This window comes from Diplotaxodon limnothrissa, linkage group LG17 (genome assembly GCF_057381915.1).
Source record: "Diplotaxodon limnothrissa isolate DT_005_m linkage group LG17, D_limnothrissa_male_GT1.1, whole genome shotgun sequence".
NCBI classification, from domain to species: Eukaryota; Metazoa; Chordata; class Actinopteri; order Cichliformes; family Cichlidae; genus Diplotaxodon; species Diplotaxodon limnothrissa.
In genome coordinates, this window is record NC_140612.1 from 16,704,470 (window position 1) to 16,719,959 (window position 15,490).

The 15,490-nt window shown below is 39.7% G+C and overlaps 1 protein-coding gene across 3 annotated transcripts in view; it reads right to left on the reverse strand.

Moving 5' to 3' along the window:
* The window catches only part of LOC146614795 (epidermal growth factor receptor substrate 15-like 1), a 56,668-nt gene extending 41,187 nt beyond the window's left edge, over positions 1-15,481 (reverse strand). For all 3 annotated transcript variants that reach the window (XM_085375852.1, XM_085375851.1, XM_085375853.1), the window contains exons 1-10: positions 15,427-15,481; positions 8,942-8,983; positions 8,727-8,816; positions 7,379-7,426; positions 7,048-7,143; positions 6,787-6,855; positions 5,376-5,501; positions 4,813-4,872; positions 2,062-2,304; positions 793-950 (exon numbers count right to left, since the gene is read on the reverse strand). In XM_085375852.1, coding sequence (XP_085231978.1) covers positions 793-950; positions 2,062-2,304; positions 4,813-4,872; positions 5,376-5,501; positions 6,787-6,855; positions 7,048-7,143; positions 7,379-7,426; positions 8,727-8,816; positions 8,942-8,983; positions 15,427-15,453 — 959 coding nt within the window. In that variant the 5' untranslated portion in view covers positions 15,454-15,481. The remainder of the gene's footprint in view (positions 1-792; positions 951-2,061; positions 2,305-4,812; positions 4,873-5,375; positions 5,502-6,786; positions 6,856-7,047; positions 7,144-7,378; positions 7,427-8,726; positions 8,817-8,941; positions 8,984-15,426) is intronic.
* Between the last annotated feature and the right edge of the window lie 9 nt (positions 15,482-15,490).

Genomic DNA, 15,490 nt, shown 5'->3' on the forward strand with positions numbered 1-15,490 from the left:
TGTTTTTTTTGTTTTTTTTTAATCATGGTTTGGCGTGTATGACCCAGTACTCTGGATTAGATTTTTTTTTAGTTCTGTTTATGATTATTGTGTGTTTCTGAATAGTTTGTTCTTTGTTTTGGTAATTTTGAGTTTTCTATCCTAGGATATTTCTCCTCTTTGTTTTATTCTCAGTTTTTGTTATGTCTCCACCATTTGTAATTTGTTATTATCGCTAACTGTTTATAGTTAATTCCCTAAATCTCATCTTTCCTGCCTCCTGTGTTCCCCTTATCTGTTGACTCTTCGTTTCCTCTATCTTTGCTTAATCTGTGTCTCGTTACCCTGGTGTTTGCCATATCTCTGATTACCTCAGTCTAAGGCCTTAAAGATGAAGACAATAGCTCATCTATAAAGTATTTGTCAGAATTTTCCCAAATGCTTTTTTAAAAACACAGCAATGTGTGTAAACCAAAATGTATGATTCCGGTAGGTCTTGTTTACCTGAATGAATATAGTCATTATTTAAAAACTGCATTTCTTCTTTACTCTAGTTATTACATTTTATTTGATGATCTAAATCAACCAAGACAAATATGCAAAAAACAATTTTTCACAGTACTGTATTTATATCTCTCATAATGGACTGCCAACATTTTCAAACATTTTGCATCACCAATTGCAATTGACGTTTTAAATATAAAATTCAGTTTTTGTTTTTTTAAACGTATCAATTATTGCACTGCTAATTAATAGAAATGATGAATATTAGTGTCTGCAGAAAACTGAGAAGAATTGTGGTTGAGTTCCTACCATATATGGGCAAGAAGAGTCTGAGAAAGTCCAGATTGCATGAAGATCTCCTTTACTTCCTGTCCACTGACAAAACCATCCATGTCAGCATCCGTCTTCAGGAAGATATCGTCATAGCGGCCACGCTCTGACACAGGGACCACCCAGTTCACCGAATGCTGAAAGAGACAAAGACTCACACTATGTCATTTTTTTATTTTTGACTCTGAATCAACCCTGTTAAAACTATCTGCAAATCATTTACCTAGACTTGCAACTTTTGCATGTATGATTAACTATGGTTCTCATTCTTTTCAGGAGATCACTTTACATAATACATACATGCATACATACATACATACATAAGCATTGCACATCAGAGAAATGAACCTACAGAGACTTAGAGAGCTCCAACTCTTTAGGTCTCTATAGGGAGTTTGACTGGAATCATCACAGTTTGAGTGCATGAGAATATAAAATAATGGCTCAGGAAAGAAAAAAGTAATGTAGCCTTACCTGCATTGTTATGACAGTATACTTGACCAAACAGTAACTGCCTGTTACTTTTTAAAGGGTCTACTTAAACACATCAACCTGCATTCACAAGAATTTTAGTAAAGTTGTCCTCAGACTGTCACCAAATCTCAAACTTATCCGAGAGTTTTAATAGATTTAATTTGAAATTCGTTCTGCTAAACGATTCACTGTTTACATCAAGACTTGTTCAAGTTCAACTTAAGTTAACAACTGAGACTTGATGTCTCAGGGCGAGAGCAGGATGGTAAAGAATAAACTCCATCAATAACAAAAGCAGCTGCATCATTATGGCAACACAACTTTGGCTCTTCGCAAGTATCTGCACAGACAGCATGCTAACGCTAAGCAGGCCAAGAACCTGAATCCTGGCCCCAAAACTTCAACAGGTAACAAACAAATGTATACGTTTCTACCTGTTTGAATTCATTTTCCTAATCAAGGATTTGACCCTTTTCAAATCCTTTTTAATAGTATCCTTTGTAATTCTAGGCTACTTGGTGCACAATGATGGTGGAAAATATGAATTAACAATTTTAGCATAGCCGATCTGTTGTGATAATGAGAGAAAAGTGAAGCTGCTGATTTACCAGTCAGACTACGTTCCTCACCTATGGTCACAGGCTATGGGTAGTGAAATACAAGTGACAGAAATGAGGCCCTGGGACTAAACCAGGAGTAATTGGAGAGATTATTTCTCTTGGCTAGCATGGGAATGACTTGGTGTCCCCTTAAATTTTTTAGAATGTTTATTACCTGTCCAGACTTGAGTGTGTGTTTGGGTGACAGGCTGCCAGTGCTGTTGAGCGAGTTCATGCTGCCGTGGGAGGGTGTGGAACGTAGAGAATCTTTAGGTGGAGGAGGGCTTGCAGGCAGTCCAGGTAAAGAGCTGGCCACAGAGCTGAGACTCTTCTTCCTCTTAGATGGAGGGATGAGAGCAGAGGGGAGGAGTGCAGGAACAGGCTCTTTTTCCAAGGCCCGGTACACCAGGTGCATGGCCTAGGAGAGAATATCAAGCTAATACTACATATTTACTGGTTCACATACTCCTGAATGAAATGAGTTATGTCCCAAACCTGTTATTTTGCCAAAAGTCCAAACATGAAAGCCTCATTAGATTCAGAATTAATTCAATTTTATCTATACAACAAACAGCAACAGTCACCTCAAGGTGCTTGATTGACTTCATCAGTGGCAATACTCAATTCTTGTTCACCTGATTCACATTAAATCTTTTGTCTATTGGGTAATAATGAAAAAACACAATCAGTTCTTTCTCTACTTATACTCATAATTCATTTATCTTGTTATTAAAGCTGAGACATGACCATTTTTTCCATCTGTTGAAACACTGGCTTGTAGGCACGCACAGTTACAGTGGGGCAAAAAAGTATTTAGTCAGCCACCGATTGTGCAAGTTGCCCCACCTAAAATGATGACAGAGGTCAGTAATTTGCACCAGAGGTACACTTCAACTGTGAGAGACAGAATGTGAAAAAAAAATCCATGAATCCATATGGTAGGATTTGTAAAGAATTTATTCGTAAATCAGGGTGGAAAATAACTATTTGGTCAATAACAAAAATACAACTCAATACTTTGTAACATAACCTTTGTTGGCAATAACAGAGGTCAAACGTTTACTATAGGTCTTTACCAGGTTTGCACACACAGTAGCTGGTATTTTGGCCCATTCCTCCATGCAGATCTTCTCGAGAGCAGTGATGTTTTGGGGCTGTCGCCGAGCAACACGGACTTTCAACTCCTGCCACAGATTTTCTATGGGGTTGAGGTCTGGAGACTGGCTAGGCCACTCCAGGACTTTCAAATGCTTCTTACGGAGCCACTCCTTTGTTGCCCGGGCGGTGTGTTTTGGATCATTGTCATGTTGGAAGACCCAGCCTCGTTTCATCTTCAAAGTTCTCACTGATGGAAGGAGGTTTTGGCTCAAAATCTCACGATACATGGCCCCATTCATTCTGTCCTTAACACGGATCAGTCGTCCTGTCCCCTTGGCAGACAAACAGCCCCATAGCATGATGTTTCCACCCCCATGCTTCACAGTAGGTATGGTGTTCTTGGGATGCAACTCAGTATTCTTCTTCCTCCAAACACGACGAGTTGAGTTTATACCAAAAAGATATACTTTGGTTTCATCTGACCACATGACATTCTCCCAATCCTCTGCTGTATCATCCATGTGCTCTCTGGCAAACTTCAGACGGGCCTGGACATGCACTGGCTTCAGCAGCGGAACACGTCTGGCACTGCGGGATTTGATTCCCTGCCGTTGTAGTGTGTTACTGATGGTGACCTTTGTTACTTTGGTCCCAGCTCTCTGCAGGTCATTCACCAGGTCCCCCCGTGTGGTTCTGGGATCTTTGCTCACCGTTCTCATGATCATTTTGACCCCACGGGATGAGATCTTGCGTGGAGCCCCAGATCGAGGGAGATTATCAGTGGTCTTGTATGTCTTCCATTTTCTGATGATTGCTCCCACAGTTGATTTTTTCACACCAAGCTGCTTGCCTATTGTAGATTCACTCTTCCCAGTCTGGTGCAGGTCTACAATACTTTTCCTGGTGTCCTTCGAGAGCTCTTTGGTCTTGGCCATGGCGGAGTTTGGAGTCTGACTGTTTGAGGCTGTGGACAGGTGTCTTTTATACAGATGATGAGTTCAAACAGGTGCCATTCATACAGGTAACGAGTGGGGGACAGAAAAGCTTCTTACAGAAGACGTTACAGGTCTGTGAGAGCCAGAGATTTTCCTTGTTTGAGGTGACCAAATACTTATTTTCCACCCTAATTTACGAATAAATTCTTTACAAATCCTACCATGTGGATTCATGGATTTTTTTTTCACATTCTGTCTCTCACAGTTGAAGTGTACCTCTGGTGCAAATTACTGACCTCTGTCATCATTTTAAGTGGGGGAACTTGCACAATCGGTGGCTGACTAAATACTTTTTTGCCCCACTGTATTTCCAGCTAGAGACAGTCACACAGCACGAGAGCTTTTTGTACCTTGAGTCAAAATTCTGTTCTCTTCTTTCCTAAAACGAAATTATTTGTGTTCATCATATGTGCACGATCCCTACAGTCAAACATGGGGTTTGAGTTTTCTTTCAAGCAACCCTACAAACAGTTCTCTCTTGCCAGTCATGAACTTGATCTCCAGAATTCCTGTTAACCAGTCATTCACATTACTTGAAACTAGAGAAGCAGTGATCTCTTACCCTTCTCTTCTTATCATTTTGTATTTACTTGGGTTATCATTGTCTAATATTTAAATGTGATAAATGTGCAAAAAAGTTTAAAAACTACTTTTTCAGCTGAAAAGGTTAAAAAGTACTGTATTCTTTCTCAAGATATTTGTAATACAGTTTGAGCGTTAATTTTAACCATTGCGGAGATAAGTATTTGTTATATTCACATAACGTTTCAAAGAAACAGATATTGTCGGTCAAACTTTTGCATATCAATGTTAATCAGATGAGTATCACTCACCACTGCAAACTCATCTTTGTCTAGATGGCCATCCTTGTCTATGTCACTCAGGTCCCAAACCTAACAGTAAGAAATAAACACGATTAGTGAGATGACCAATGATAAATGAAAAGGTAACTAAAGTACAATACATTCAATTTCTTCAGAAAAAATACTATTTTCTAACAGTTCATGACATTATCGGGTGCCTGTCACTTGGGAGATAGAGCAGGTCAACTACTAATCAGAAGGTTGGTGGTTTGGTTCTTGGCTGCTCCCAGTCTGCATGCCAAATAATACAAGTGGCTCTCCGATGCATGAATGTTAGATAGAAAGCACTTAGAAAAAAACAGTACTTGTATGAGTGGGTGTGAAGCTTTGAGTGCACAGGTAAAGTAGAAAAGTGCTACTTAAGACCCAGTGCATTTACCGTTTACATTCATATAACTGAATGTTTCTGAAAGAAAACCCATTACATTCTGCCTTCAGTATTTTAAAGCTTCAACACAAACCAAAACGCCATGTTTACGCATCCTTGGGCTTCTTCTTAAGTCCAAAACAAAAATCCTAATTGGACTAAATACCTTCCCAAGGACATCCAGAGGTAGCTTGGAGTTGATTAAGACTGGGCGGACTTTCTCTCCTGACAGCAGGCCGTTGACTGGAACCAGACTTTCAAAAATCCCATCAAATTTATTCTTCTCCTCTGGCTACAAAGCAAAAGACACACTATTTATTTCAAAAGCTTAAACATCTTGTGTTTATTCATACCATAAAGACAAACGTTGCTTTCCCAAATACAATTTTTGGAGCTTGGAGATATGATGGCAATCATCTGCTACAATTTGAGGCTTTGCACAGAGGGGGTTTCTTAAATGATACATAAGCTAAACATAGCTTGTGCTAAATTTAAAAAAGAAAAATAGTCATGTTATCATAACTCATAAGCAAAGTTAACACAATGTATGCCATGTGATGCACAAACTCTGAGTGCTGCCGAAGCAAGAGCACCAACAGATTTTTCATTTGTGAAAAAGCAAAGTATCTGAATATTACAACGTTGTTAAGTTTTCAGAAGGATTGCTGCATTAAAAAAAATCGTGCATTCTGTAATTAAGCAGGTATATGTGTGATTCTATAACTCTGACAAATCACTCTACACATAAATGAAAGATAATGGATGAAGTTTACATCAAAAAGAAAGTTAAGCTATGTACACACTGTAAGGGATCCACAACGATGTGGCAACCACCTACCGTAAAAAGTGAATGTCATTCAGCAGCGTCAAACAATTACAGGCCGCAGCAACAGGAAGTGGGCGGGACCTGAGATAAACTTTTCTAAATTTTCAGGCATGTGACTGAAGTAACTACCAATGAGAGCAAAGAATACAGGTCTTTGTTTTCAATTCAGTTTAATTTTAGTTAGTTGCCAGAGTTTCTTGTTTCAGTTCTATTTTCAATTTTTTAAAACGTTTAGTTTTTATTAGTTTCAGTGTTATTTTTTATTTTATTTATTGAGATATTTTATTTATGAAAATCAGTATAGACATTACACTATAAACATGACTTTTTGAATACAGTCGACACACGTGCTTGTAGAAATCCAAAGCCTGGATAAAAACATCTGTCAAACCTTCATCAGCCAGTTTGAGAAAACAAATTTTGACCACATTAAGGCGATGCTGGAGTGAGGCTCTGGTGACAGGAATAACCCACACTATTTTTCACACCCTCTTTGTCAGGACTCAAATGATCAATAGTCAGTTAAAGACCCTCGGGACCACCTTCAAAGGGGGCAGCCCCCAGTAGGGGTTTATTACCTGGGATTTTACAAACAAAGAAACCTCTTGGATGAGAGGCAAAACATCTTCATAAAACTAAAGACATTGAGTTGCCTTCTTTTCAATCTCTCAAGGCCATTCTGTAATTATTGCTTTACTTCAACATCTCAAAGTCTGCGTCAGTGTGTGTGTGTGTGTGTATTTGTACACACCCTGACAGCCCAGTGCGATTCAGCAGGAACAGAGGCTGTGCTGCTTAGAGATGGGCTGCTGGTGTCCTTCTGCAATCACACGTTACAGTGATCATTTTCCAACTTTCAAGAAAAGGTTTAATAATATAATGAATTGAAATGAGTATGACAGAGTCTGTTCATCTACAAAATGAATATGAGCAAAAGAATTATAATTCTAGTAAGCTGTAGTTTCTGTATACAAAATATGACAGTTTTTGCTCGAATGAGGAATACACTCACAAACTTCGGAGGAGGGACTGTTAGGCTGAGACTGGACAAGCTGACTTCCAGACTGTTCTGAGCACAGGCAACCAGTCGTAGAGCCACATAAAACCCCTGAGTAAGAAAACAAAGTGCTTCCCATTGTGTCCTTCACATGTAGTATTAAAAAGACTTCTACCAATTGCTTTTATTAATTAGAACAACAGTATGTCTAAGAGAATTAAACATATTCTCCTCCATGCTCTCAAAAGTACATTTTTATTACTGTTTCTTTGGACAGTGTGATGTAGATCAATCTGTATATGTTTGCTTTTGTTTATTTACAATCATCTCTAAAACTCTACCTCACCTGTTTGTCCAAGTAGCCTTTGCCATCAGGATCAGCCAAATCCCAGATCTGAAACACAACGCACAAGTACATGATTAAAGGTTAAATAAACAAATGAAAAGATGAAATGGAAAAATAACATTATCAACCATTAGTCTTACGTTACTGTGGTTTAGCTGAGTATGTGAGCTGTGCCCAGAAAAAACAGGAGGCTCAATAGCATGTGGAAGAACCAAACACAGCCACAACACTCACCCAGTCTTCATGGTGGTCGCCTGCTTGGTCAAACAATACTGTTGCAAGTCAGCCAGTGTAGCTGTGTTGTTCACTCTGGCACAAACAGCACGTCCTGATACCACAACTGTTCAATGGGCCTGAGGTCAGGACTGCAGCGGGCCATTCCCCCCTCTCCACTCTCAAATTCTAATGGTAGTGTCTGATAAACCCCGCTCTACTGGGGTCAGCGGTGGCATCTTGCAGGACATAGTATGGTCCCAGAATGTGACGATATAGGACTGCAACTGGTTGCAGAATCTCATCTTAATATTTCTCTGCATTTTAACTGCTTCCAATTCTGACAAGCCTTCTTATCACAGAGAAAACTGTGTATCACTGATAGAATAGAGACTGAGAGTAGGTCCAGCCTGTTTCAAACTGAGCTGTCCTGCAGTAACAGTAACAAGTAAGAGTAACACATTACTTTTTGTGAGCAACGACCCCAGCAATGGTCACAACCTCTAACATGTGCAAACATTTGACCACACAACGTGCAATCAATTTGCACAAATATTGTCTTTGCTGCTCAGAGATGATGGTGACTCTCAAAGCGGAGCCGATGAAAACAAAATGAGAATCGACCAGGAATCGAACTGATAATGGAATTGGAATCACTAAATTTATATCAATTATGATCTCTAGTTCCAAGTTTTCCCATTTTGTGGATAATGGCGCTCATTTTGGTTCCCTGGACTGCCAAAGAATTAGCTTTGTAACTCTTTCCAGACTGACAGATGTCAGTGACTTTGTTCCTCCTCTGTTGTTGAAGATTTGTGTCTGTTTGTGTGCACACACATGACAAAGCCTACACAGAACTATATTTTTACTTTCTAGATTAAAATACTGCCAAATGAAGCTGCCCTTAGTAAATGGTTACATTTTCCCCTTATTTTAGGTTCTTGTGGGTTCAACCACAAATGGTAAATACACTGGTTCTCATAACGCACTTTTCTACTCTACCCGAGAACTTAAACCTATCTACAAACTCAACCATCATTTTGATAACAGATGCACAGCTGTGTGAGTGTGTCGACTGGTAAAAATCTAAGAGCCATAACCAGCTGTTATGTGATGTGTAACTTTGGCTACCTACCTTTCCCAAAGTAAGGTCAGGGAGTCCAGACTTTTTTAAGAAAAGAGCAGCTTCTGTTGGTCCCACTCTCCCTGTATTCCCAGGATCCACCTTAAAACAAATCATCAGTGCAGTGTTACATTCCATAGGCATCTCTCTCTTGTACCATCTTTTATATTCTTTTACACAAAATAGGTTGAAGCTTAAAAGTTTTATGTTTTGTGTCATCATCTTACCTGCCTGTAAAAGTTCTCATATACAGGGTTCCCACTGGACAACTGTGACAGAGAAAGAAAGTTATTAAATGATTAACAGACATATATGACATCTACACTATTCAAAAATCACTTGCTTATCACAGTATAACACCCGGTCAGTTAAACTCAATCTGTCTAGTTAGGAAGAATAAACCATTCTGAATCCATTTTTCTTTCTTTGGTACAAATCAAAGAGACAGCAGGTGCACTGGTGAGGCAACAAGACAACAACCGAAAGGAGAATGGTTTTGCAGGTGCTGGCCAAAGACCTCCTCATCCTTCTTCAGTGATTTTCCAGTCAGTTTTTCTTTTTGTTAGTCTCCTTAACACTACTGGTAGTATAAGACAGCAACTGCAAGTCATTCAGGTTGCAAAGGTAGTCCAGCTCCTCCAGGATGGCACATACCCATATATATCATAAGAAAGTCTGCCATGGCTTTCAGCCTAGTCTCATCTCAAAAACATGTAAATTGTGTCGGCTTTCAGCACCTGACCTCCTCGGGCACTCCCCGTGGAACGCCCGACGAGTTTAAAGCTAGAAATCAAATACCTGCGGGGGTTCTGAGTCAGTCTTTATCTGGACAATTTAAAAAAAATGCGTGTATATCGGATTAATTTTTGTTATTACAATCAGTAGAGATTTCTGAATTACACTGGGGATGCAGTGAAGGGGCTCTGTGAACAACTAAATGCAACTTCTCTGATGATTTGGCAGAACAGAATGGCTTTAGATAAGATAAGATAAGATAAGATAAGATAAGATAAGATAAGATAAGATAAGATAAGATACCTTTATTAGTCCCACGAGTGGGAAATTTCATGTTAAGGCTGCCGACCAATTGCACGCAGTGGCGGCACCATCTTACCCTCCGACCATACATACATTGCATGAAAACATCACATGGGGAAGACAGGTCAGAGAGGTATAACAATGGAAAATGCACAACATGAGGAAAGATAAGGAGAAAAAAAATAACTCCCCCCAGACTGAGCTCCAACAGGGAGATCAGTTTGAGAACAGAAAAAAAAACATCTCTGCACATAGCAAATGAAAAAAACTCTTAATACACCAAAGAACACATGACAAGCAACAGGGGTGGGTAAAGGGTGAGAGACAGCCAGTGTAGACAGTGCATCCGGGCCTGCAGCATATGTGCTGGTCTTCTTGATCCACCGTCAGCATCGGAAGGGAATAAGCGTCGAAGGCGTTTGGAGGGGGAGGGGGGATGAGTGTATATCTGCATGTGTATATATATGTCTGTGTGCGTGTGTGTGTATGTGTCCAGAGTTCAGCTGAGACAGTGTCCTTCGCCCTGGCAGGCAGAGAAGGGCAGGGTATGCAGGATGTTCAAGGCTAGTTGTTGCACGTTTATCCCTAACAACACGCCACCTGATGACACTGTGATTCGAGCATTAGAGTAGCTCACCACCCTTGCTGATGAATGGGCCGAGCATTCGGGATAAGCAACCTGCAGTTGCAGTACAGTGGCCTTGTTGACTGTCTGCAGATGCTGCTTCATTCCCTAAATGAGAAAATTGGTCCAGAGACTGATTGACACTACTCTAACCAAGACGGTCTACATGTATCACCAGATAGGGCAGAAAGAGAACGACTAAAAAGATGACCTATGATGACGCTACTGAAGTGTGATACAATAATGACAGTTCTGTTAAAAGCCCAGACAGGACAGAGATAAGAAGAAGAAGAAGGTGTACTTTATTGGTCCCCGTGGGGAAAATCCCTCTCTGCATTTAACCCATTCACTTAGTGAAGCAGTGGGCAGCCATTGGGCGCCCGGGGAGCAGTGTGTGGGGACGGTACCTTGCTCAGGGGTACCTCAGGGTAGCTGTTCAGGGGAATCGAACCCCCGACCTTCCGATCATGGGGCCGCCACTCTACCTACTGAGCTATCCCTGCCTGCATGTATTAGCAGAAAAAAAAAGAATGCTTGGACACTGCTAGCATAATAGACAGGTTTTTGACAGGGCTCCCACACAAACGCAAAGCAGAAGATGATGCATTGCCAAATATGCTTCCAAACCAAAGAGGAGAAGCCTTTGAGTACACCTGTACAATGGTGGGTAATGAGGAGAGGCTGCAGTGTGTTGTCTGTCTTAAAACTGCTACCTTGAGACAGTTTAAAGCCTAACAAGCGAAGATCCCACTTGGAGACAAAACATCTAGAGCACAAAGACAAGTCAGTTGTCTTTTTCAGACAAAAACTTGTGAATTGTCGTGCTCAACAGTGTCTATTTACTATTATTTTCTGTTCCGGACAATCCTCAGCTCAGCTTCAACAAAGTTGCCTACCAAGTGGCACAGTGTAAAAAAACCCACACAATGCCGGAGAGATTGTCGAACTGAAGAGCCATAGAAGTTCCGTAGTGTGAAGGTATTTCGGCTATTTCAAGTCTGACAAAAAACAGAGTAGCGTGCACTGTAAATTGTGCCGAAAGCAAGTCTGGAAATACAATAAACTGGTGCATGCGTGACACTGTGCGCCACGTTATTGTTTCGGTGAAATGAATTTCTACAATACTGTTACTGTTAATTCTACTCTCTGCAGTGTTTAAATGCTTACATATACACACAGTTACTGTCCGTCCACACATACGACTCGGTTCTGCTTCTATGCCCCAGCTTTGTTTACTTTTTCCCACCGAGGCTTCTAGACTTCTGATTGGCCAACATTTCTGCACGGTTAGGAATCTAGCTCCACCTGCTGCTTTGGCATGTTCATAGCAGCGTTTTCCTTCATTTCTGCCTTTATGTGTGGACGGGATTATTTTTTAAAACGAAAACGGAAAATCTCCATTTTCAAAAATACCCGTGTACGTGTGGACGTAGCCTCAGTCTCTGACTGGAAGCGCTAATTCGTCATTCGGCTTTTGTCAGACTAAAGTAACTGTTAAAACTGTTTGAAAAGCTAAGCTATACAACAAGGAGAGATTGAGAATTTCCTTTTAGTTCTCAGTTTATTTGATATTGACAAAAGTTAGTTTTGTCTGTTCTTCTGTAAAACAAACTAAGATTTATTTTTAGAATTAATATTTTGTTTCTAAGTGGAATTGACAATTTAGTAGTCTGTTTCGTTTGTTCTATTTTGAAACTTAAACGCTTTAGTGGCTGCCTTTTGTGTAGTTTGCAATATTTGCCTTTATTTATCTGAAAAAGTCTCATGTTCCTTAAGTACATCTACCCTGTTGAACTTATTATGGGAAATAAATATTTAAATAAAAACAAGCGGCTGATTATTTCACATTTTACTTGTGAGCAACGGCACATTTAAATCTTACAAATATAGTTATTTGGCTTATATCGTGATATAGATCGTTATCGCCTGAAATGAAAAAAACATATCGTGATATGAAAAAATCTCATATCGCCCAGCTCTACCACACACTATTGAGGAGTAATAAATACTTCGCTGTGCTATGGATATGGTTTCAACTATGACTGATGACACAACAGCCAGCAAACTACAGGCTATTTATGATATCTGAAAGGACACAGAGGAGCAGCTTAAGGTGTGTGACAGCCGCTTTGCTCTACAGATGGATGAAGGCACTGAGAGTAACAAACAGGAGGACTTTGTGGGGATCTGCAGACTAGACTAGCAAGCTATGGCTGGGAAATGAGGAAATGTGGACTCATTTGAATTTGAAATCATTCATTGACAACAACAAGCTGCAGAACACAGTGATCTCATGCATGAAAGAACACATGTCTGCCCTTCAGAAACATTTCTTGAGATATTTTCTGGTGCCGGATTTTAAAAAAAGGATGACTGGATCCGTGACCCCTTCAGTGCAACACCACTTGCTGGCTTCAACACATCTGAGGAGGAACAGTTCATTTATCTCACCTCTGATTCAACAAAGAGGATGCCGTTTAAGTCAAAGACACTGGCTGCATTTTGGATTGGAGTGGAGAAAGATTACCCACTTTGACCATACATCTTCCTTTTGCAACATCCTACTTATGTGAGGTAGGCTTTATGCTGTGGCTTCAATCAAGACAAAATACAGATCAAAGCTGGGCATTGAATATGAACTCGGAGTAGCAGTCTTAACTGTTACCCATGTTTGAGAAGATCTGCAGCAACAAGCAGGTTCACACCAGTCACTGAAAAGAAAAATATTTAGCCCGTTTGTGAACCACTGCTTTACACTAAGCTTAAGGAATGCATCCCTCTGGACCATCTGGGTAATGAGCTACCAGAACTTTTTCTGTAAGTGGAGACATTTATTTCTTACAATTTCAGTCTAAAGAGTTGTGCTGACAGATTTCTTTCTTTGCTGCAACAGCTTTTCATTTATCATGTAGAAAAACAGTTATATATTTAACTTCTTTACACTGACAGAAAGGGGAGTTTCACTGGACCCACTTAAGGTGTAAAAATTTCTGTCATCGTTGTCTTTCTGTCATCGTTGTATTTTTACTCAGTTGTATATAGTATTTGTATTTGTATTCTATTTTTATCTTATTGTATATTTATTTTATTTTATTCTACTGTATATAGTATTTTATTTTATTCTATTCTGTACAGTTGTGTACTGTATTTATTATTCTTATTGTATTCTAATTTTTGCCTCATAACTTTTGCACTGTCCACTTCCTGCTGTGACAAAACAAATTTCCCACGTGTGGGACTAATAAAGGTTATCTTATCTTATCTTATCTTAAAATGACTTTGACACCTCTGACATAGAGGTAACACATCTGTGAATGTTGTGGACAAAAATATATGGCACTTAAAAGAAATACAAATAGAATCTGAACTTGGGATTTTTGGTTTATTATCATCTGGTGTGGATTATTTCTGTTATGCTTTTGTTGAGTCAAATCGTTACCAGTAAAAACTATCTGGAGTATAGCTAGCTAACTCTGATGTGATGCCATCTTTTCACACAGACCTCGTACGGTTTGTAACCATCCCACTTTGTTATCCTTCATCATAAATGCAGGCATGTGACTGTGTACCACGGTTTAGAGCATACATACATAGTATTATCTACAAATTTGGTAATTTAAGACACTGGTTGTCTCAGTCTTTTTTATTTTGTTGGCACAAACCGAAATCACTATATGATCACACTGCCAATGTATACAGCAGAATGCAAATGATAAAATGTGTTACACATAGTAAGGGGAAAGTATTGTGGGTAATCATCAGAGTAACAGAGGATTAACATAGAGACCTCACACTGCATCACCACAAGAATTAACAATCCCAGTTTGTTATCCTTTGTCATCAATGCAAACACTAAATAAAGGAGCTGTTACTATAAAATGCTGCTCCAGTTCACCCATTTAGACAGCCCAAGAAGACATCACACAGAGGTCACACTACCAGTCTGTGATAAGGCCAGAAGCTTATTTAGTAGGCAAGCTTCAGAAAAATCAGTGAGGAGGCATAAGGAGAGAGCAACAGTCTGTGGTCACCACCTGTAAAACCATTCACTTTCTGGGTTTTGTATCATTATTGTCTCACCAGAATCACGGCCCCTTAAGGCGACTGTTGTGATTTATATAAATAAAACTTAAACGAAATAGAATTCATCATCCATCCATCAAATGCAGCTACCACTATCACTGTATTTTAAACGACATTTTTTTTCTGCCAGCTGAAAGAAACCAAGCAAAAATAACCCCAGCAAGTAAAATATTTTTGCCTGACCCTTGGGGCCTCCACACTCCATAAGGCATTAGTTTTGGATAAGATGAAAAAGAAGAACAAGAAGAAGAAGAACTGAGGAGAATTATTTCAGTGCAGATAGAGGACGTGCATATCGCAACATAACAGGTCATTCAAATATATAACATATAACGCTTCTCTATTTTGCTATTTAAAATCCGTTCATTCATATCATATCATATTATACAACTGACGTGCAAACTCGGCAAGCAAGACTATCATTAGCGTGGATGCTATCAGCCTCGACATTAACTCCCACAATGAGAGCTAAGAACCGTTTTATTTCGGCATGATGAATCTTAAACAGCTCAATGCACAGCCTGCTTGGATGAGCGTTTATCCTCATCCTTGCAGTACTAGGCTAGGTTAGCTAGGGCTTGCTAGCTCGATGAGTGAACGTTATTATAGTTTATGGACACTTTTTTCCATTTACGCTCCACTTTGCTGTAACCTTATGTACAGCTTTCGTGGTGCTTATTGTCTTAAACGTATAATAATAATCGGGCGACTGCATATTATATATTTCGGGCGTAGGTAAATGGCCACACTGCTAGGTACTGCCAGCTGATGCTATCCAGCCCGCTACCTAACGGTACTGCAATAGGCCTTTCTTTCTACTAAGCTGCCTGCTGTATTTAAAGAGGAACTCGTCTTCAGTTCGCAGTTACATTAAAACCGACTGCCATGAATCACGTATATTGTATCACGCTTCGAAAAATCATATGTCTGATCTAAACTATAAGTCATATACTACGGCATCTTTACCTGGGTTAGAGATGTGAGGGCTGCCATCTTCCCTGTTGCTCCGGGAACGCACCCAACGTTCCTC